Source organism: Cyanistes caeruleus, chromosome 1 (assembly GCF_971803275.1).
Source record: "Cyanistes caeruleus chromosome 1, bCyaCae1.hap1.1, whole genome shotgun sequence".
NCBI lineage: Eukaryota > Metazoa > Chordata > Aves > Passeriformes > Paridae > Cyanistes > Cyanistes caeruleus.
In genome coordinates, this window is record NC_141701.1 from 90,672,461 (window position 1) to 90,693,982 (window position 21,522).

At 40.4% G+C, this 21,522-nt stretch overlaps 1 protein-coding gene across 1 annotated transcript in view; it reads right to left on the reverse strand.

Moving 5' to 3' along the window:
- JARID2 (jumonji and AT-rich interaction domain containing 2) overlaps positions 1-21,522 on the reverse strand; it is a 209,601-nt gene that overhangs the window by 69,607 nt on the left and 118,472 nt on the right. Inside the window, exon 3 of the mRNA XM_086900497.1 lies at positions 19,371-19,512. Within this exon, the coding sequence (XP_086756623.1) occupies positions 19,371-19,512 (142 nt within the window). The remainder of the gene's footprint in view (positions 1-19,370; positions 19,513-21,522) is intronic.

Sequence of the window (21,522 nt, forward strand, 5' to 3'; positions counted from 1 at the left end):
CAGGAGGCATTAAACAAAACCAGCACGGTTCAGATGACAGTGCTTCCCACTTCCTTACTCATGCGACGCCTGGGCACTACCTAAAACCCCTGGTCTCTGATCAACTCAGAGTTGCTCTTTGTTCCCTACGATACACCAAATAATACCAAACATAGCAGCAGCTCCCTCCCTAGTAATCTGACCAGCTGCTAAGACTCAAGAGGATGCAAGATCAAAGCCATGTGACCGAAGGAAAATTCTCTTTTCACTTTGAGCAGCCTTTTCTCTGCAACTGTGCTGTAAAAAAAAAAAAAATTTTTTTTACAGACCATTTCATTCCTGTTTTCCAATCTCAGAAAAACACGCATACCTCAACTCTAGTAATCATTCACCTTTGCCCTAAAAGCAGCTTGCACTAGCCAGAAAGCCACAGATTACTTCTGGCAAAAATGTCAGAAATAACAGAGTACGGATCATTCTAGCCATCATCTGAATGGCTGAGAAACTTCCTGTTCAATTAAGCCATGCATTAATCCCTAACATCTGAATAAAATTTACCATCTACTGGCAGATAGATAAAAGTCAGTAGACTGTGGGCATTTTAACCTCTTGCAGAGGTTGTAGCTTGCAATTTAACCATACCTGAAACCATGTATCTGCACTTCCCACAGGGATAGCCTTTAAAAGGCTCCTTTACCATCTGGTTATTACCAGGAACTCAACATTTCTCTTGTAAAAACTACAACGTTTAGACACACAGCGAGAAAAAAAAAAAAAAAAGACACAAGACATCCTATATCTGCTGCACAGACTTTATTCTGATAAGCAGCAAAGTGATCACTTTTGCATAGAACACCCATCAGTCACATTCACTGTCTTGCCAAGAAGGATTACTAAACGGAAACACGCAAGTGAGCTATCAAGGGAAGAAAATAAAATAAAAATCAGTATATTCCATTCTGTTAATCCTATGCTATTCTTATATAATACTGAATTCCATTATGTTAAACCTATGCTATTCTTATATAACTCTGAGGATAAAATACAAACTTTAGCAGGTGCTGTCTCTACTTTTTGGTCTCTTTTCCTTCATAATTGTAATTTTTTTGCATTGAGTTTCTCTTGGAAGCAAACCATGACCCTCTCCAGGCTTCCTCCCCAGGAGTCAAACAGCCCATTCTTGCAAGTCAATCAGGCAGACGCAGTCAATTGTCCCAGCAACTCTGTTCATGCCTTCTTTCAAGCCATGCCACATCCTGCTACCAGTCAAACTGGCCTGAAAAGGAAAGGGGCCATTCACCTCAAATCTCTTCTTTACATAGATGCTAAATCCTGTGAGGGGGGGCTGGCTGGACTGCCAGAGCATGCTGTCTTTCTCTTCCTCCTGAATGCCAGAAAAAGTAGTTGGGAACTAATGATATGAATGGAAACTATGGTAACAATTCCTGTGCCACCACAATCTATAGCCTTCCCTGCAGACTCTCTTTTCTTTACCTGCAGTAGTAAGTATTCAATACTCTCTTGTTTCTTGTCACATGTGTCACATTGCCCTGTCCCTGGAGACCCCAGTAAAAAGATATGGTGCATATCGAGCTCATTTCAGTACCAGGTAATCACAGTAAAAAACCCTCACAGACACACACTAATTGTGCCTACACACCATGCATCTGTCCAGGAAGTGAAAAAAATACAGTCCCTCTGAGAAGACTTTGTTCACAGGAGAGTGAGATTTATCAGTGCCTCTTCCCTAACACACTCCTTAATTTTACTTTTAGGATACACAGTGGTAAGTGAGCAGCAGGACACCTGATATTTGATAGTACAACTCAGATAAACTAAGGGCTTGCTGACAGTGGAAAGAGAAAGTCATGTTCCTTCTGGTTCTGCATCCCATTGTGCACTCTGAGCAGGAAGTAATGGAAGGGCACAGTCCAAGCTGGGGGAGGACAAAGGGAGTGGACCACACCTTTTTGGAGCAACAACTGCTGCATTGCCTCACCTGCATCCTCCGTCCGGAATGAGTGGGTTCAGCCGATCTCAGGCTGCTTCAGAAAAAAGGTGTGGTAAAAGTTCTTCCCCTCACCTCGAGCCACACGTTCCTGCTTATGCCAGCACTAGAGCTCCTGAGACCCTGAGGAAGTCAGTCTAGCTGAAAATTAATCTACAGGTTGGGTTTTTTACTTCTTCAAGTCGGGTTTCAAAAGCACAGAAGTGCTGGTGCTGGCACAAAAGAGGTGGCACGAATGCACCAGAGGGAAGAACAGGACTGGCTTTTCCACTAGCAGCTCACCACCCTAAACTGACTGAGAAACACACTAATTACTGAACTGAAAACGTGCCTGGCAGCACTGCCAGTGTGGCTCCTTTCACTGTCGACCCTTTTGCAACAAGGAGCCTAGCTGCCACCAAGACAAGCAAGGAAGACAAATTTGGGTGGGCTTTTTTACTCGATAGCCTTGGGATTTTTTTAAACGTTTTTTGAAGTAATGAAGGAGTCTGATTTCCAGCACTTCTTTCTCCATGAGCAGATCACCCACTGGTTTTCCCTGTATCATCACAAGCAAAGCCCCAGCTTACAAACATTTAAAATAGAAAGGAGAGGGTGGCATTCCAGATGCTGCCTACACTGAGAGTGATACTGCATAAAGGTGTAGTGAGCACTTTCTAGGTGCCCCATGGGCAAAGTCTACTGGCTGGCACTGTGCTTCTCTGGAAGTGTCCCTGAGGTGTGGTCACTGACCATGATAAATCACTGGAGCAACAACAGTAAATCTGTCTGAAAAATCCCCAAATCCTAGGATGCTTCCCAGCACCTTCTCTCCTCCTTGACTGCATTAAGCCAATATCTGGTCACTGATTCACTGACAGTCCTCAGGCAAACCACTTTTCTATCCCTTTTCCAGGCTGAAATTAGACATTGACTAAAAGAGGGTAGGCAGAAGGAATAAAATCCTATGAAAAACAGTATCTGCACACTCATGCCTGCTTGAATCAGATGAGGGCCTGAGGTCAATTTGCCACATGGCAATACAAAAGGTTGTGGCAAGAGTGCTCCCACAGCGAAGCAGCAAGAAATTGGCAATTACTTCAGCTGGGATCGCCAGCGAACACTTGATGAACTCAACACCAGTTCACATAGCTCTCAAAGGCTGGGCACCTGAAAGGTGCCATGCAAAACTCCACCAAGAATGAAAGAAATGAAATTGGAAAGAACACTTGGGCAGCGAGAGAAAAAAAGGCAATAAGGCCAGCAGCAGCAGAGAAAGTAAAACATTGTGAGGGAATGCAAAGAGCTGTTCAGGAAAAGTGGAAGTCAACCAAAAATAAAATAAAAATCCTGTGAGGACCAGATGACTAAGGAGAGAATGGCAATGCAGCCACAACATGCCTGATTTGAAAACTGCAGAAATCTGACAAAACACACAATCCTTTTCATACCCAGCCAACCACTGAGCCACAGGTAAACAAATACGTGGAGGATTTCACAAACCCCTCGAGTATTTTCTTGGTTTAAAATTATATTAAATATGGGTTCAGTAGCTCGGGGATACTGTTCAAAATAACAAACAAATGCAACCACAACGGGCTGTGTGAGTGACTGCCCTTAGCACTAAGGAAATCTTAATAGCTCGAAGGTGAGAATTAAGTCAGCAAAGTCAACAAATAAAATAAATGCATCTTTTATCACACCATTACCAAGGGAAGACAATGCCAAAAGGCAGAACTAGAGATGCTTCTCCTGAGGCCTTGCTGGCAACACAAGACTGCCCCAATTTAATTTTTGTTAAATCAGTTCAAATCCACATGGACTTTTATGGGTTAAGAGTAGGTTAAACCAGTGCCTTGTTGACAGATAAATCAAAAAGACAGCCTGTCCATACAGCCTCTTGTGCCAGTTTAACTTCATTAATTTAAAAGCTGCATCTTAATTTATCTTAACATAAGCCATCTAAAAATCTCAGTAAAGCACCATCACTAAGACTTGAATGATTTTGGATCAGGAAATCTAAAATCCCTTTTAAAGCTATACCAGATTCCAGTCCACCCACCCCACAACCTGCTATTTTCTGTGGTGGTTTCCGACTGCAGACAGGGGGAGATTTTTGCCTTTAGAAAAAATTTAAGCTACAATTCCATCTCCAAATGTTCCAATTCCATACTTTGGAAAAGGTAATGACTCCCAACTTCATGTTTTGAATCTATATGGGCAGAATTAAAGCCACATCAAACAGAGATAACACTGGTCTCATACAGGGCTCAAAATCTAAGTAAGAATTTTGCTGAACATGCTAAAATCTGTATTTTTGTGCATTCACCAGGGCTCTCTCCCTACCCACAAGGGACTTCACACAACCAGGCAGCTTCAAAAGTGTTCCAGCACTTCCATGCATCATTGTTACATAAATCTGCAAGATCAGAAGCTACACTAGAAATAACTGGGTCACTAACAGTATCTCTCTTCATAGCCATTGAGTGACCTTAGACAGCCTGACATGACTGATATGGTTAACACCGCTTTAAGCTAAATAAAATTAAATTACATAGGTAAGTTTTACTTATTGAATGCTTATACATGCATATACATGCACACATACACATGCACATATACATATGCATGCTATCTGCAGTGAAAATCCATGATTGGAGAAAAACATCAGAAATATGAATAGCTGATTTTTAGATTACTATAATAAGCTTAGCAGAGAAGGTATTTCATAATTTAATGAGATAATAAACTGTCATAATTAACTGCATTTTACATACCTTTCCCCTTCCCCGAGGGGAAAGAAAAGCTTTAAAAGCAATCAAAAATCAAAACTAAACATTCCTTCAGATTTAGGAACCCATGCTACCACAATTGGTGAGCTACATGCCATAATACCTACAAAACAGTTCTGAAGGAACTCAGAGTTTCAGACCGTTTCAGGCTTTAGCCCTTTAAGGAAGGTTTTCTAAATCCAAAAGAAACCAAAATCCTCGAAGTGCAGATGCTAAGCAAAGCAGCTGTTGTAGCTCACACATTTCCTCAGCACTGGAGTGTCAAAGTAATGACCACTCACTTTTACTGAGCAGTTCCTTTAGAAGGATTTAGCAGCCAATTATTACATACAATCATTTCCCTGAAGAAAGAAGGTTTTAGGGGGGAACACCAGAAAAGGGAGGTGGGGGGGAGGAAGAAAGACAGTGAGCTTTATCATCTCCTACATGCAAAATTCAGAAGAGATGATCTGTGGTGTCAATCCCCTCCTACGGTGGCCATGAGGTTCTTTGGCTTATAGTGAACAAGCAACAAGACAGGGCAGCTCTTCCTCTACACCCCTCTCTCAGCAGGTAAGAGGGAATTATTGAAAAGTATTTCTTGGCAAGGTTTTAATGTTCTTCATTCCACTCAATGGAGGAAAATCATGCTCAAGGCACTGCCTTTGGAACACCTACAGCTGACCCAGAACATCAACCTCCCCCATCCAGAGAGATGCCATGAGAAGTGAGGTAAGTCAAAAGTTAGGGTTTATCATTATTTAGAAGAATCATTTGAGAACAAGGTGGTACTCTCCCCTCCATCAACTTACATGCTTCTAGACAAGAAATATGAATAAAAACTATGGCACCTCAATTTACAGAATCTCAGAAACAGCTCCTGGGGAGAAAAAAACCCAACCCTATCTATCTACAAATACTGTATAAGTAGCAGTATAAACAGGAAAATTTAATTAATAAGCTTCATGATACAGGAGGATTACAGCAGCTACATATGCTGAACCCAAGTTTCCTCTTGCTAAGAGCAACTTGATGCAGAAGCTGTGGTACTTAAGTGAATTTGCTCATGAAGCAGAGGACGTTCACAACCTGCAGAAATGTGTGGTTTCTGTTTCAGGTGGTGGGATGCAGCAGAGTGGAGGAATTCTTCAGGAGGAGCAGTGAAGAGTCTACAGCATGAGAAACGAGCAGTACTGATGGATTGTAGCTGTTTACAGTGGGGACTTCAGAAGGCTAAAGCAATCAGCTGTCCAAAAGAAATACCTACAGCTTTTCACACCGTCTCCAAGAAAAGAGAAGCTATTCCCTTATTCTTATTTATATTAGTAACTATATTTATCTTATTTATATTTCCTATTGTATAAGAAATATAAACCTGCAAGAAAAAATAAAGCCTGAAGGGGAAAACCAAACAAATCAAACCCCTTCAAAACCTGGAAGTCCCACACTGTGAATTCCAGCAATTCTGCCTAACACATGGCACTGGGGGGCTCTGGGATGCCACCACTAAGGGCTGGTTGCTGCAGATGTCAGTAAGCAGTTTGTTTTCATCAATAACACAAGATGCCTGTAGCATCACCAGTTTTACTGTGTTCATTGTTTATTAGAAAACACAACTGTCTTATTTTTTATTAGCTGGCATTTCTCAAGGTTCCCTGCCTTTATTTTTCTCTCCCTGGTATAAATGAGCACATTTGCCAATAATACAAATAATACAGTCTAAGGAGAAAATGAAGCTCACACTGTGGGGATGTTCATTGTGTGAGGCCAGAAAATTTAAAGCAGTGATAAATGCATTAAGTTACATTTCACATATCATTAAGTAATGCTGAATTCTATCCTTATAACACCCAACTTGACAATACAACCCTCCTAACAGAGGGGTGATCCCCCAGCAGGCATGGCAAAGCACCATGCTGCATTATATAACAACATTTTCCAGAGGAATGAGCAGAGCACTTTCTGTGATGCACGGGGAGCATACAAGCTGTCACTGTGCACTCAGCAGCCTCTTCTACGGGGACTGTGCAGCTGAACCAAGTCGCTTATAGGTGTATTAAAAGGAAGAATAAATGACATTCAAGTAACATCTATGTTTTGAAATGCAGGTAGTGCCCAGCATCACTGCACTGACAAATTAAAATCCACAGGAATTCAAAGGAACACCCATCCAGAGGTAAAGGACTCTCACACCTGCACCTCAGATATCACTTCTGCCTTCCCATCGAGCCAGTAGAGCACTGCTCTGCACTGCGACACCCGCTTTCTGCACCAGCTAAGCACCATGATTTATATGTGCTGGCATTCATATGGAGGGAGGAGAGGGCAAAAAGAAAAGAAACACAAGACTCCATCTAATCTCGTATCTCATCCCACTTAAGAACTTTCAAGGGCTTGTCAGCTGATGAGGTGTGCTGCTGGCATTGAGTATTGCCAGTTCCCAGACCTTCTTGCTCTGTGTTTCATCCACCCCAGAAACAGAGCAGAAAAATCTTCATAAATCCTCCCTGTTATATTCAATCTGGAAAATAACCACTGTGACACAATGCTTTGGAGCTTTTCATTTCTACACTCACCAAAATAATTAAGAGACTGAGACTGACATTACTTTTTTTTTTGTCAGGTTTTCCACGTCCTTGTTAAGAGGTACCATGGCCAACATGACTCAGAAATTTAGAGCTCATTATACAGAACAACTGAAATTAGTATTCTGTTCATGGGCTTAATAGGTATTTAAGCAATGTAAGAGACAGGTTTGTTTTGTTCTTTTTTAATTGATAGAATAAACTGTATTCAAATGCTCAGAAAGTCTCACTTGTCTGCAAAGCAGAGAGAGATGAATGAGCCAAGCACAAACAGTCCTAGGGCCCTTTGTTGCCAGTAAGTGGGTTTCCTCCTCCATCTCCAAGCCCTTCGTAATTAAAGATAGAGGCTCATCTAGTGCTCAGGAAACGCTGTAAACATTTGTTTTCATTAAAGCTCATATTGGGAAACCATGTGGATTCTGTTGAATAAAATCTAGCAGAAAAACACTTCAGTAGAAAAGGTTAGGATGGTCCAAAGAAACAGCAGAGTAAGGAACAAACAAGGAAGAAAACAAAGCAGACAAGTCAACAACTAATTCATGTATCCTGGACTGACTAATGATCACTAAAGAAGTACAGAGAGGAGCACAAACAGAAAATGGATTTCTGTTTTAAGGACTAAAGGGTTCTGTGCTTTTCATACGAAAAACAACAAACCATCAGAAAAGGTTACCTCAGAAGAGCAAAATACTCCTCACACTATGTTAAGAAAATGAACCTGAGAAAAGCAAAGAGGGATTCTGCTACCCTTATTAGTAACTCAGGTGGAAGGGTATGGGGTATCCAGGAAGGCAAGAGAAGACTTTCTTCCTATATTTATCTGGAATCATGAATAACAGTGCCCTACATCTTCAACACCTGCCTTCTTGATCTAATTCCTCGAAGCATCTTGCTAGAGTGCTCTCCATAACTTTGCCTTCCCCCTTCCCCCCTCAAGAAAGGTGTCTTACTCAACAGGATATTCTATTTGAAAAGGGAAAAAATATTCCTGAATGTCTGTGTGTCCTCCAGCCTCAGCTTAAGGAGTTTTTGTCAGTTTTCTTTTTAAGCTGGGAATGTCAAGCTCTGAAAGAACATGTCCCCAGGGCAGTGAGAAGTATTGGGGAAAAAGAACACCCAGAGGAAAGGATAGGTCAGAACAAACACATAGTATCAGGGTCTGGAAATCTGCCCAGATACTGCAATGCTGTTGCCTGTCCTTATGTCAAACACTGCTTCAGACCAAAGGGCCTTTAAAAATCTTTATATGAAGATATGGTATGTGAAGATTACATTCACACTTCCTTTTAGAAGACAGAGTAAAAAGAAGTTGTAACAAATTCCTTTTCAACTTGCCTTTTTCATGTTAAAAATTAGAAATAATGATGTGACAGAGCTGCATTTCTAATATCAGAGCTCTGTCTCAGGAAAGAAAACTTCATCTCCCAGAGCTGAGAAGAAACAAGAAGCAGCAACAGACCCAGACCTTGCCTTTCTCACCCATCCCAGCCCAGAAACTTCCTCCCTCTGTATCAAGACCAAGTATTTCAGTAGTGACCTACGAGCATTTTGTTCAAAATGGGAAATTAGCATACAGCTGCATCCCCAGGGTGGCAGAGGGCTTTGAATGGCACGGAAAAACCTGATAAGAGAAGCCAATCAATCTTAAGCCTTGAACTGCAGACAGCAGGTAACACTATGGAATCACACACACCCCCACACACCCACCAGCTAAAGCAGCTAAATTCCCTGGAATGAGCAGTTTCAAAGTAAGGGGTTGGGAACCAGTGCTCAAAAAGATGCAACTAAGAAGCTGAAAATAATGAAAATAATTTGGAGTAAAATTCCATATTGAGAAGTTTCTATGACTTGAAATAAGAGGAACACAGGACAGCATAGGATACGATGGCATCATTTTTTTATAACATATTGAGATAGCTTCAGTGAATTACCCCAGAAAACTGGAAGAAAGTGTAAAGGAAAGGTTATTCCATTTTTACTATGAATGGCATATTTTCTTTATAGTCCCACTGAATTAGTAACCCTGCACAGCTACAGCTTCGGGGCCAATGATGCACCGCAGGACCTCCAATGCAGACTCTGAGCAAAAGGCTTTGAACGAAGCTTTCTCTGCCACTGAAATAATCAAGCACCCAACAAGTATGAAACCCAGGTCGGCAGCCACCCAGTCAATGAACAATTTCTCAGACTTCACACTGATCCCCTCGAGCAGAGGCAGCAAGATGACACAAGCCAGGTAAGAGCCTGGGGAAATGCACTGCAGAGGATACATGGCATCACTTTCTGATGGCTCGTTCTGTGGTAAAAAACTCCAGCAGGCATACACAGAGTATGATAATTGAAAAGGAAAATAAACAAGACTCTTTGAAGGGCTACTCCAAGTGCAGTCAAAACCACAGGCACTTAATTTACAGCTTTCTTCAGCCTGCAGACATCTTAGGAAAACATCCAATCCACTGAAATCAATAATAAATAAGCACTTTCAGTGAATGCAGGAATTAACTCTTGTTATTTAAAAATGGATTTGAATGCAGTTGTGCTGATAAACCACTCTCAAAACCCTCCTTCAGGGAGAGAATTTATTTTTTGTTTATTTATGAATATCTATGTTAATTTAATAGCAGAAAAAGGAAGAGCAATAAATGAAGCCCAAAACAGACACATATTCAAAACAGATATAAATAATATCATTTACTTATGCTTTGCCCTTGAAAACAATAAACAACTATTACTCCAATCCTTAGCTGCTCAAAACCCTGCCAATTAAACTCAAAGATGGAAGAGACATAGAGCGATTGAGTACTGCGCAAGGCCACACAAGAATCTGAACACAAGGCTACCTGGTACCTAGGCTATTTAAGAGATACTCTGGGTTGCACTGCCCAAAGAAGAACAAATGTTTGAATTTACATTTTAGAAGGGTCCTGCAACCAAAAGCTTCAAGGAAAAACCAAACTTTTTTTCACGCGGATTTTTTTCCTGCATTACTTCAATTGATTTTTTTCTGATAAGAAGAGTGTGACCTTTACTTAAATGCTATTTCCCCTCTTTTTCCATTTCTCATCTTATTCACCTTTAAAGTTTACTTTGCTGTCCATCTGAAAACTGGAAGCAATTAAATATTCTTAATCTGGGATGGCATATAGCACATGTATCAAAAGTGAATTTAACATCAGGATTTATACGTAACGGAAATGAAATAAAATGGGTAAAAATCAAACCTTAACTGCATGGTAACATTTGCCTAGGTATTACTTAACACTTGAATTTTCAGGTAATGAAGGGATTTCACAGGTGCAGAGATGTAAAAGTGAGAGTCTCAGAAACTGTGCCACACATAGTTTGTCTCCTTGTTCTGTTACAAATTAACCAGGTGAGATGAACTAACCTCCAAGGGAAATCAATAGTGGTCAATTTTCCTAGTGTAAGACAAACATAAGGAGTCCATGCACACCAAGATACTGCAATTAGAGGGCCAGCTTGATCTCAGGCTTCTGACCTAAGAATCAGGGAGGCTGAAAGATTTCTCAGTCTCTGTTAGAAAACCTCATGATTTTCAATGTGCAGGTGTAAAGTAGATGTCACTAAAAATAGAAGTAATCAAGAAAGTCCCAGCTGCTTACTTTAACAGCAAACTAGACGTATGCAAAAGAAAAACATGAGACTCCCTTCTAAAAAAAGAGTTGATTAAAATTTTAGAGTAATTTATTTTAAAATGCACATTTTGCTTGACAACTTGCAGAACAAATTGTCAGCAGGCCAGGAATAATCTAAAGCATAATAAAAGAGGAGACAGGAGACAAAAAGTAAAGGGTTTCAGAGTTTCTCCCTTGCCTCACGAGGAATAGGAACGGCCAAAGGAGATGACATTGATTGCTAGCTTAGAATTAAACTGAGAGCAATGTTATCCTGGGGAGCTGAGTTGATCAGGGTACCCAGCCACTCCCCAGAGGGACTGATGTTGCTCCTGTTCATCTTTTTCCCCAAAGTCACCTCTGCTGTGTTCCCTGTGGTGCCCAGGGAATCTGTCCAATACCAGTTCCACTGACCCCGCAGAAAACCACCTGCCTTTGCTTTGGCCAGGTGACAAACCATGCCAGCAGACATGGGGTCAAGGGAAGCACATGTGTCCTAATTATGTATCACTTGTGGGCTTTCAGGCTGCACTTTCAACCCAACACACTTAATGGGTGACAAAGAGATTTGCATTATCTGACCAACAGCCCAAGGCAGGTTATTCATGCAGCTGTAAAACAAGAGTGCCTCCTCAGGAGGCTCCAGATTGTGCAAAGCCACAGGTGACAGTGCCCAGCAGGTTGAAGGAAAAATGTGTAACATTGTAATAATCACCTAGGGCAAAATGCCTCCAAAGAAAGTGGGGAAAAACCTCTCCAGATGCAGCTACCATAAGTAACACATCCATCCAAAGAGCAGTGCAGCTACATTGCCTTTCCAGGTGGGATGTCTGCTCAGACAGGCAGCTGTAGTACAACCTCTTGGCTGGAGTGCACATTTCAAATCTAAGTCGTTCAGCAAAGCAGTGATATCAAACCAGAGACACCAAGTGAAACAATGCTTCTCCAAGTGAAGGGGTTTAGAAATACAACAGCACACATACAAAAGAAAATATCTGTTGCAGAATACCCAAACATCCGCATTTTTCTGTTAAGCTGGAATATATAAAGCTGTATATGAAGAGCTATCAAATTATGATGAGGTGCAAAGAAAAGTCTCTCTGACTTAAAAGGCTAACGATGTGTTGTCTCAAATTCTCATTTCTTCACCTGAGAAATTTTAACTTGCACCAGAATATGTTTATATTAAATTCCAAAAGCTGCCATTTAAAATAAATAAATTCTAAAAGCTGTCCTTGACACTCAGCATACATGCACACAAATGTTACCAGTTAATTCATTTTAAAGAATTATGACTTCAATGAACAGCTCTTCAGCTGTGAAGAAAGATCAAATCAGATAATAGCTCCAGAAGTGACCCTTTTAACTAGGGACCTCCTCACTCTCAACTCATATCCCAAATTTTTCATCCCTATAAACAAATACCTACAGGATTTCATGAAAGTGAAAGCATTACAGGCAAATGACATGTTGCAATAGAGGAGATATTAGAAACAAAGTCTGTACAAAGTCTACTTTATTGAAAAGATAAATAACAGCTGCAGGAGCTCCTAGGAAAGGAAGAGAGCAAGGGAGAAAAAGAGAAAGAATGGACAGATATCTCCATAGTAACTACAACTATGAAACTCAGGGGACAACTTGTCTGAAAGCTGAAAGAAGGATGCTACCAGAGAAAATAGACTGTAATATAACTGGAAAAAAATAAGAAACTTCCAAATAATTTTCCACATAGTCAAAGGTCCCTTAAGCTTTAGTTTATTTAATCAGAGCCAAGAACAAATACCAAGAGAAAAAAGAAAAGGAAAAAAGCATAAAATCAAAACATAATGATGACATGGCCATTACTGTACAAATTATTTAACAATAAACATACTGCCAAAAAATGAAATATACAAATGTTCAGGTTAAAAAGAAAAAAACAATTAGTTTCCCTCAGGAAATTTTGTGCTGGACATAACAATGGAAGAAAAGAAGGGAAAAGGCATTATACCAGCATAAGGCCAGGTGATATGTGTAAAACTCCTGTGATTAGAGACCTGAGAAGATTCTAGAGGAGATATTTATGATATGGAAATTTATACTTCTCAAATTCAGCTCAGACCTAGAAAACTCCTGCAATCCCAAACTGAGATGCTGGTGACACGGATTGACCTATTTCTGAGCAGTATTCATACAACTCCAAGTCTCCGTCATCTATCTGGGAGTCTCAAGACCCACACTCTTATCTGGAATCTTGGTTTGACCTGTAAAAAAACTAATACCCACACTGCTATCAGTTTTGGTGAATCAGCAGTAGCCCACATTTATGCTGTCATCTGCAAGGAACGTGTTGAGAATATATTCCTATCACTTATATATTGTCCATATCAGCCACAGGAATAAATACAGAACACGATTTTCTATAGTTCAGTGTATGCCAAACCAACATACAGCATGAACACAATCTTCAAACACTTATAAAAAAAAAAAAAACAACCAAACCAACAAATCCAAAAACCAAACCAAACCAACCACAAAAAAACACAACCCACCCCCAATATTCTTAAAAGTCAGCATATTAGGAAACACTTCCACTTTAAAATATTGGACTAGAGCTCTCTTTTTTATTATCATTATCTTTGCACAGCACATGGTACCACACCAGATGTAGCAAAGAGTTATGTTCGCCCAAATATCAGGCTAAACTCTTATACCAACAATGATGTATTTGCATTAAAAAAAATTCTTTCACACAGGCAAACAAATTTGCTTTAAAAAAGTGTCTTTTTCAATTATTCCCTATGTCAGTTTAGAGCCATTTCTCCCTGGTCTTGAAGCAATCAACATGTGACCTGTCACACAGAGGGTTGAGACATGAATTAGGTGAATCACAGTTAGGGATGGGTTGTCAGGCAGCTGAAGGAGTGTTTGCCATAGACAGAGTAACAGAAACAACTGCACCTATCCCATCTGGTTGGGAATCCTCAGAGAATGAGTCCAAACTCAAGGTCATGAAGACTTTTCCCTGCAACTCTGACTTCTGAAAAGAAGGTGCCAGGTGAGAACAAGCAAGCTGGAATTGGACATGGTGTAACACTTCTCACCTTGCTATAAATCATATCTTCATAATTATTAAATCACTAGTCAAACAAGTTGTTTACATAGCTGCCTACCCACAAAGTTCAAGTGTTCCTAGATTATTGTACCTTGTTATATTTTTGCATGTCGGATAGAAGAATTCATGTCACAACTTCTGTTTGTTCCTCATGAAAATACTGAAAGAACATTAATCACGCGATTTCTTCCTTTTCAAACTACATACAATGATCTTCTTGACTTGCATTATAAAGCAGGTAATCTGTCTTTTTACTACTCCTCTGCAAATCCACTCCAACGGACTATTATTGCTTTGTTTATAAGGCTTGTTATTTAAATATAAATGTGCAGCACTAAAAATATATTCCAATCATATCAGCATTCCCAGGAGGGGGGCAGGGGTGGGGTGTTAAAAAAATTATTATACATAAATCTCATTGCCATTTTGGTTTTATTGTGGATTAATGTAGTTCTTCATACACAAACAACTAGTGCGGATTTGCACTGCCTGCTGAAAGGAGAAAAAAATAACAGAAGCACCTGGTTGATAAGTGGGCTTACACTGTGTTGCAGCAGGCAACAGCTGAACACAAATACATTATATAGTGTTCCAATTAGTGGAAAGACTATTCACTAAAAAGGTCCTGGAAAAGCACTTTGATATTACAAGCAGTCCCCTGCTTTCGTACCCGAGTCATAATACTCTTCCAAATAATTTACAATACACCAAGAAGAAATCCCTCACAAACTTACAAATGTGGGAACAGGATTGACCTTGTTTTACATCTTGCATGAAAGGTGAGAAGTCTAGTGCTAAAGAGACTGCTCATTATTAGCTATAAAAACAATATGACAAAAAGAAAAAGAAAAAAAAAAAATAGGGAAAAAACCCTATCCCTATGTCCCCTCAACCTTTTACAGCTTTACTACAGGAAAATCCTTTGCAAATCAAATTGAAAAGGATATATCACTAAAAGAAACCACTTAAATTAGCAGCTTGCCTAATATGCAAAAGCTTGCCTACCCTTGACTGGCCTTTTTTTATGCTGAGGGTGCAAAACAGCTCTGCCAGCCTAGCAGCTGTGCAGCCACCAGCCAAGGGAGGTCAGCATGCTGGTCTCCCCCTCCTTCCACACACACCCCCACCTTTTCATTTGACAAACCTTAACCCTCCTGTTGCTCCACAATGAGACAGTTCAGGGAGTTAAACTGGCATCTAAAAATAAAAATTTAAAAAAGACATACAGGAAAAAGGAGGGGGCAGCAGGGAGCCAGCACAAGGCAAAGAGCAGGAGCACATCCCATGGGTTGGCCTTGCTATAGTGCACAATCACACTTCTGACTGTCACATGCTTGAGACTGTTAGCAGAAAGCTGCTGTATTAATTAAAGGCCTCAGAAGGTTCCTAATAAGCAATTTCTGGCCAATCTAGCTGTGACAACTTAAAATGCTACTGCTCCCCAGTGGGTTGTTCCTTTCTCCTGCAGCCAACAGCCTTCCCTACAAAAGAACTGGACAAAGTTGTCTTCTCCCAGGAGCTCTGCACACCCTTGGCCCAGTGGGCAATGTCCATCTACACTGTTGCTACTACAAGAGAAGAAATTTCTCTACCCCTAATTTTTTCCTACACTAAGCCAGTATTTTTTTTTTTGCCTTTGCCTTTTTTGCAGAGAATATTCTAATATTAAATTTAAAAAATCCCCACTTTGAAGTTTACCAGTTATCAAAATCAGTCAACCTCTTCTCACCTCACACAGCCCTCCATTAACACAACTTCAAAATAAAAGACAAATGCATTTGTTCATCTGGCAATTCCCTGTGTGAATTTCTGGGAAGGGGGCCATATAAATGAGTAGCTGCCTGATTAGTAATAGGAAGCAATCAATAGCCTGTTATGACCAAAGACCAAAATACTGTCACGTGAAGTCTGATCTGCATGTCTCTTCCTGGGTAAGGTGGGAAATTGGTTGCTAGAAAAACCTACAGCTGTCTCTGTACACTGTTATTAATTGCCAGTGGTTGCAGTCTTTAGAGTTGCCCATTAAAATGCACAACCACCCAGCACAGAGACCAAACACCTTTGGCCAGCTACCTATTGATTTTCTCAATGGAGAATCATAGCTGGAAACTGGAGATCGACAACAAAAACGTGCAGCTACATGGAAGCTACACTTCTCCTTCAGCAATACCCTTTTGTTCATAGGTTTTGAAAAATGTGCCATCTTTACATGGTGAAGACCACCCGATCTGGCAGTTTATCAAGTCCATATACCAACAGTTTTGTTCATTTCTCCCCAAAGCATTGAACAAACCAGCAACTCCTCTCATTTACATGGCAACTAGACAGCAACCCATTGCACAACAGATTCAGTGCAACATTTGAATGCTTGGCTTTTGCCACATGTTAGAATAACGCTGGCACTTTCCAACTTTACTGGCTGAAAGTAATATTTACTACTTAGGATTACCCTGCTGCTGCACCTCAGAAGTGGCCACTAGTAGTACACACAGCTCAGATGTTTTCCATCCTTTCGAGAGTAAACTCAAACAAATCAAAGTATTCTGAAGTACTGAGCTTGCCACTACCAATCCTCCCCAAACACCATTTGCTCTCTAAGAAGGGCTAACATTTTCTGGAGTTATCTTGAGGCTGTGAAGGGGCAAAGCTGTACATGTACTCCTCTTTAGCACCACCACCAGCAGCAGCTGAAATCTGCAGCACCACAAAAGGCAGGCTGGAGACTTTTAGCAGTCCAGCACACTACTGCAATATAAAATGATACAAGTGAAAAGAAGGGAGTTTTTCCCATCAGATTGCAAACCTGGTTGTGTAAGAAGTTTCCTTTAGTTGGAACCATTTGAAGCTTAACAATGTCAGGCCACTGCATTCAAAAAATCATGCTCTATTAAACCTAGTATCTAAATGAGTTTCTGAAGAAAATTTGCAGTATTATATTACATCTGCACACTTTCACCATATACACTGCTAAAGCTACAGTCTTTAAAGGTGTATTTTATTACAAGAGTGTCATTAGTTATACACCCAGCTGAACAGACAACTGAAAAGTTTGATTTTGAGAAACTCTGGAGGACATAACTTCTCGAAATTTGGTTAGCTGAGGCAGTCAACCCACACTTTCCATTTCAGTCACATTTGCCTTCTCATTATCTTCCTGCATGTCATTTGTTTGCCCAGTATTCCTAACACAACTCTTTCTGGAACTGCAAGATAACCTGAATTGAAGAAACATTGTATATTCAGCTAAAGAAAACAAAAAGCTTAAAAGGAAACAAGAAGATGATATAAAAACACTCAACATGCTCCACTACAGCTTAAGAGAAGGAACCCAGAAAAGGTTTGTCTGCAAGGAGGAAGCAAAAACAGGTAAAAGTCTCTGTTGGGTGTAAATGGAAACAAAACAGGAACAGTCTCCTTCACAGTAACAGAAAAACAACTGTAGTACTATTGCTACAGCTCATGATGCTTGAAGAAGTAGTGAAATGATGCCTTGCCTTCAACGAAATGAAATTCAGAAAAAGTTTTCATCTTGGGTCTGTGTTTGGGCTGGATTTTTTTGTTGGGTTTAATCTGAAGAGTACCAAAGGCACTGAGTTCCCTATTATTTTGCCTGAACCACCTAGCTGCCTCTCAAGGGTGTGAATTCCCTCAGCCCAAACCTACCAAACATTCTTCCAAATATTTGGAAGTACTCAAGTGTAGCACTCAAGTGCAGTTTCTGGAGACTGGTGATACAGAAATCCTATTAATTTCTGAAGCTGGACTGTGCAGGGCACCAGGAGCAGGTACAGTGTAAGGGACAAGCCCTCCTGCCCCTTGCCAGCCCCAAGAGAGGATGAGGAAGTGCCCCTGGTTGCACCCGCAGCTGCTCCTACAATCATACTCTGAACAAGAGATAAAAGTCTCGTGCAGATTAAGAAAATGTTGAAACCTGGCAAAAACCCTTAATTCATCTTCTTCTGGCTATTATTTTTAATCCTAACCACCTTCTTGAAGCTACTCATGGTGTGACCCAGCAAGCCATTATGACAGCACAGCTGAGGAATAAGGGGACAAACTAAGTGTAGAAGGAAGCAGAAATTCTTTAAGACAATGTGCAAGCAACAGGTTGACCATGAAATAATGACCATGGTCTCCCAGCATTACACCAACAGTAGATGTCACTTAAACAGCTCAGCAGAAATTATTTTCAATCCTTTCTTGTATCTCACAAAGCACAAAATCAGAATACAAATATCTTTGCTCTGACCAGCAGCAGGATGCAATAAGCCTTGCAAAATTTCTACTAATATGGAAGATAACAAATTTTACTCAGATTTGTCAATGAGCTAAGTGGGCACATTAGTTTGAGTCTGAGTTTGTGGCTTGGGGACACAGGAAAGATTGTGGGAACCAGGGATGGGAAACACTGGAAGAGGAGGGTGTCCAGGAAAGCACCAGTCTCCTCACCCCATAAGGCTTCTCAGTGGAATTCTAAGGTCATACAGAAAACAGGGATACTTCTTTTGTTTGAAAACTAACTTCTGTTACTATTATTATAACTATACAGTTCATTTTGGCTTGGAACTACAGTGTGAGGAGTGCAGAGGAAAAAACTTTGAGGACAGAGGAAAAAAGGTTGAGAAAGCATTTCTGATTCTCTCTTTTAAGAGGCATTTTTTAGACAAGCTGTTTTCATTCTTACTTCACAGAGAGGACAACTCCCAGCTGCCTGCATTCTCAGCATATTTTCTGTAATTGATTGGCTTGAGGTCTATGATTTTAACCCACATTTTGCACACTCAGTGACTTCTAGGAAAGAGAAGGCAGCCTGCTTCAGCAGTATCTCAAAGCAGTCCTTTGCAAATGGTAGCCACCACACCACATTACTATGTAGTTCCTCTTCTCAGAAGCATCTGTTTTGTTCTTTTCTATATTTTTAACTTTACATGGTTTCATTCACCGAAAACTAAAAATAACAACAGTAACAGTAACTACTTCAGTGATACTTTCCTTGAAATTGCACACACGTACATATAGACGTGGCCTGAGGCAAAAGCCAGAAGAGGAGAGTCTTAAGGCATTTAAATTAGAATTCATCAATTGTAAAATAACAACTGCTTTTCCATGCTTTCCAAAACAGCAACAAGAACCATCCACACCAATGAATAAAGCAAAGTTTGCTGTATCTTTGCTGTTCATAGAAGGAATCCATGCTGGAAAGTCCTTTTATGGTAGGGCAAGTAGGTGCAACCATACCCTACTGATAACATAAAAAGCAGTCTAAGACAAAAGGGACGAAGAAGAAAGGCTCTACTTTAACCATAATTCACTACTGACCTTTTCCTTGAGGGCCCTTCTTCAAAATCTGAAGAACTAACATCGTTGCTCGTTGAGGACACTTGCGACGCATCGTCCTTCTCATTCTCCAGCTGTTCTGATCCTGGTCCTAATCCTTTAGATTGGCCATTAGTGAGAAGTCCTGCAAACAAGACAAAGGAGTACACAATATTCAAACCTGCAGTAATTTTATGAAAATTCCCATGTGACACTTACAATACAGAGCCTATACCCAAAGCAACTGTCTTGCAAAGAGATAGACTGGTAACATTGATTTTGCATAGCGGTACTTCAGTAAAAAATTGCCAGGCTTCCTGTTTCTGATTTGGTTAACTCCAAGACTCCAATCTCAAATAACTACAATATGAGTGTTTGCAATAGTATCACAATCTTCTCACATTCAAAAAAGGGACACAGCTTAGTCAAACTCATCCTTGTTTTACAGAATTCTTATGACTAGCATAGATGAGAGTATTTTGCATTTATCTATATAAATCCCAAAGAAATGATCATCAAATATCCATTTCCTGACTTTAATTCTTCTGGCCAAGTGTTACTCATCTACAGCAACTCCAGACCGCCAGAAAAAGTACATAGGCAGCAAAGGTACACAGGCCACAGCTGCCTTCCCTTTTGTGCCTTTTCTCTCCTGTAACAATAATACAGCAGAGTCACACTGTTACACAGACAGAAGACAGCATTGGACCTTTGCAGGCATAACGTTTAACAAATTTTCTGTGTTCTATGCCACCAAGTAATTACAGTATAATATGACTCTTTCTAACAACAGCAGATAGGCAATGAAAGCACTCATACTTAAGAATTAAAATAGTAACATATTCTTCAGCAGGCTCTGGGATGAGAGGGAGGAAACTGTTTTATTAGATCACTACTTACTTGATGATATAAGACCTTATTACCAGAGGAGCTGCAATTTTATCCAGGAGAATGCTTTCTCATCTCTCCACCCAAATAGTTTTAGAAACAGCGTAACAAAGCTTTGTTTTGCGGGTGTATTCTTTAGAGAAATGCTGATAGGACTTCCTTCCCTTAGCCATTTCAGTCTCTCAATAATTGTACCTTAGAAAAGAAAACGTGGTGGGGAAGGCAGGGAGGGGAGGGCTGTGCTGCCCCTTCCAAAATGAGCCAGGCAGTGAGGCTGGTCAGAGTACTGCACTGAAAACACTAAGAACTGCAGTTCAAGAATTTCCACCAGGACTATATCAGTGCCACACCATTTCAGACGGCTGTTTTCAGTAAACATCCACCATCCAGCACCACCAAGGCACTTACTCATTGCATAACCAAGCGTTCAACCGAGCTCAGCTCCAAAGAGACACCCAAGAACTACCAAAGCAAGAGCAAAGGTACCTCCCTGAGTGAGCTGCTGTCTGTAAGTCCTGGAAGTCTGGCCACAGCTGAAGCCAAATGTTCCTTCCCAACAAGGCCATTTATTCACTGCTGCCTCGGGATCTACTACTGCCAGTGGGCTCTGAAGCTCCCCAATTCCAATCTAATTGCTCTGATTGCCCATTTTTAAACAGCCCAATCCAATGCCTGCATCATATCTTTCTCTCCTTTTCCCAATCAAAGTTTGCTCATATTCATTCTGAATGAAAACAAATTTCTCTTGTCTTGGGCTATGTGGTGGCCACATGCTGCAGTTTTTGCATACGCTGTTTTAAAAAATCCACCTACAAAGCAAAAACATATTTCGATATTTTTCCGGGGAACAGTTTGGTGAACTAGTAGCTCAATTTTTTTCCCTAATACACAGCCCACAGACCACAAGTTGAAACTACACACAAATTTTTGCATTAAATTGTCTCTTCTAGCCAGCGTAAGAGTATGAGGGAGAAGTAAAATGACCCAATTTACATTTTCTCTCCCCTTTTGTTGAATTCCTTTTGATATTTCCTTTTCATTAAAGGGATCTCAAACTGTGACCCAACAAATAAAACAAATTTCAGTATCAGCACATGATACTACACAAGGGTTTGTAGTGTAAAAACATGACAATATGACGTGGGGTGACAGCATCCCTTCAAAGCATTCCCAAGGAAATGAAAGCAAGCTTTGAAAAAAACACTGAACAGATTATATTTCTATGTGGAACTCACCCACTCTGAAAGCCCTAGTGCCTAAATTTATT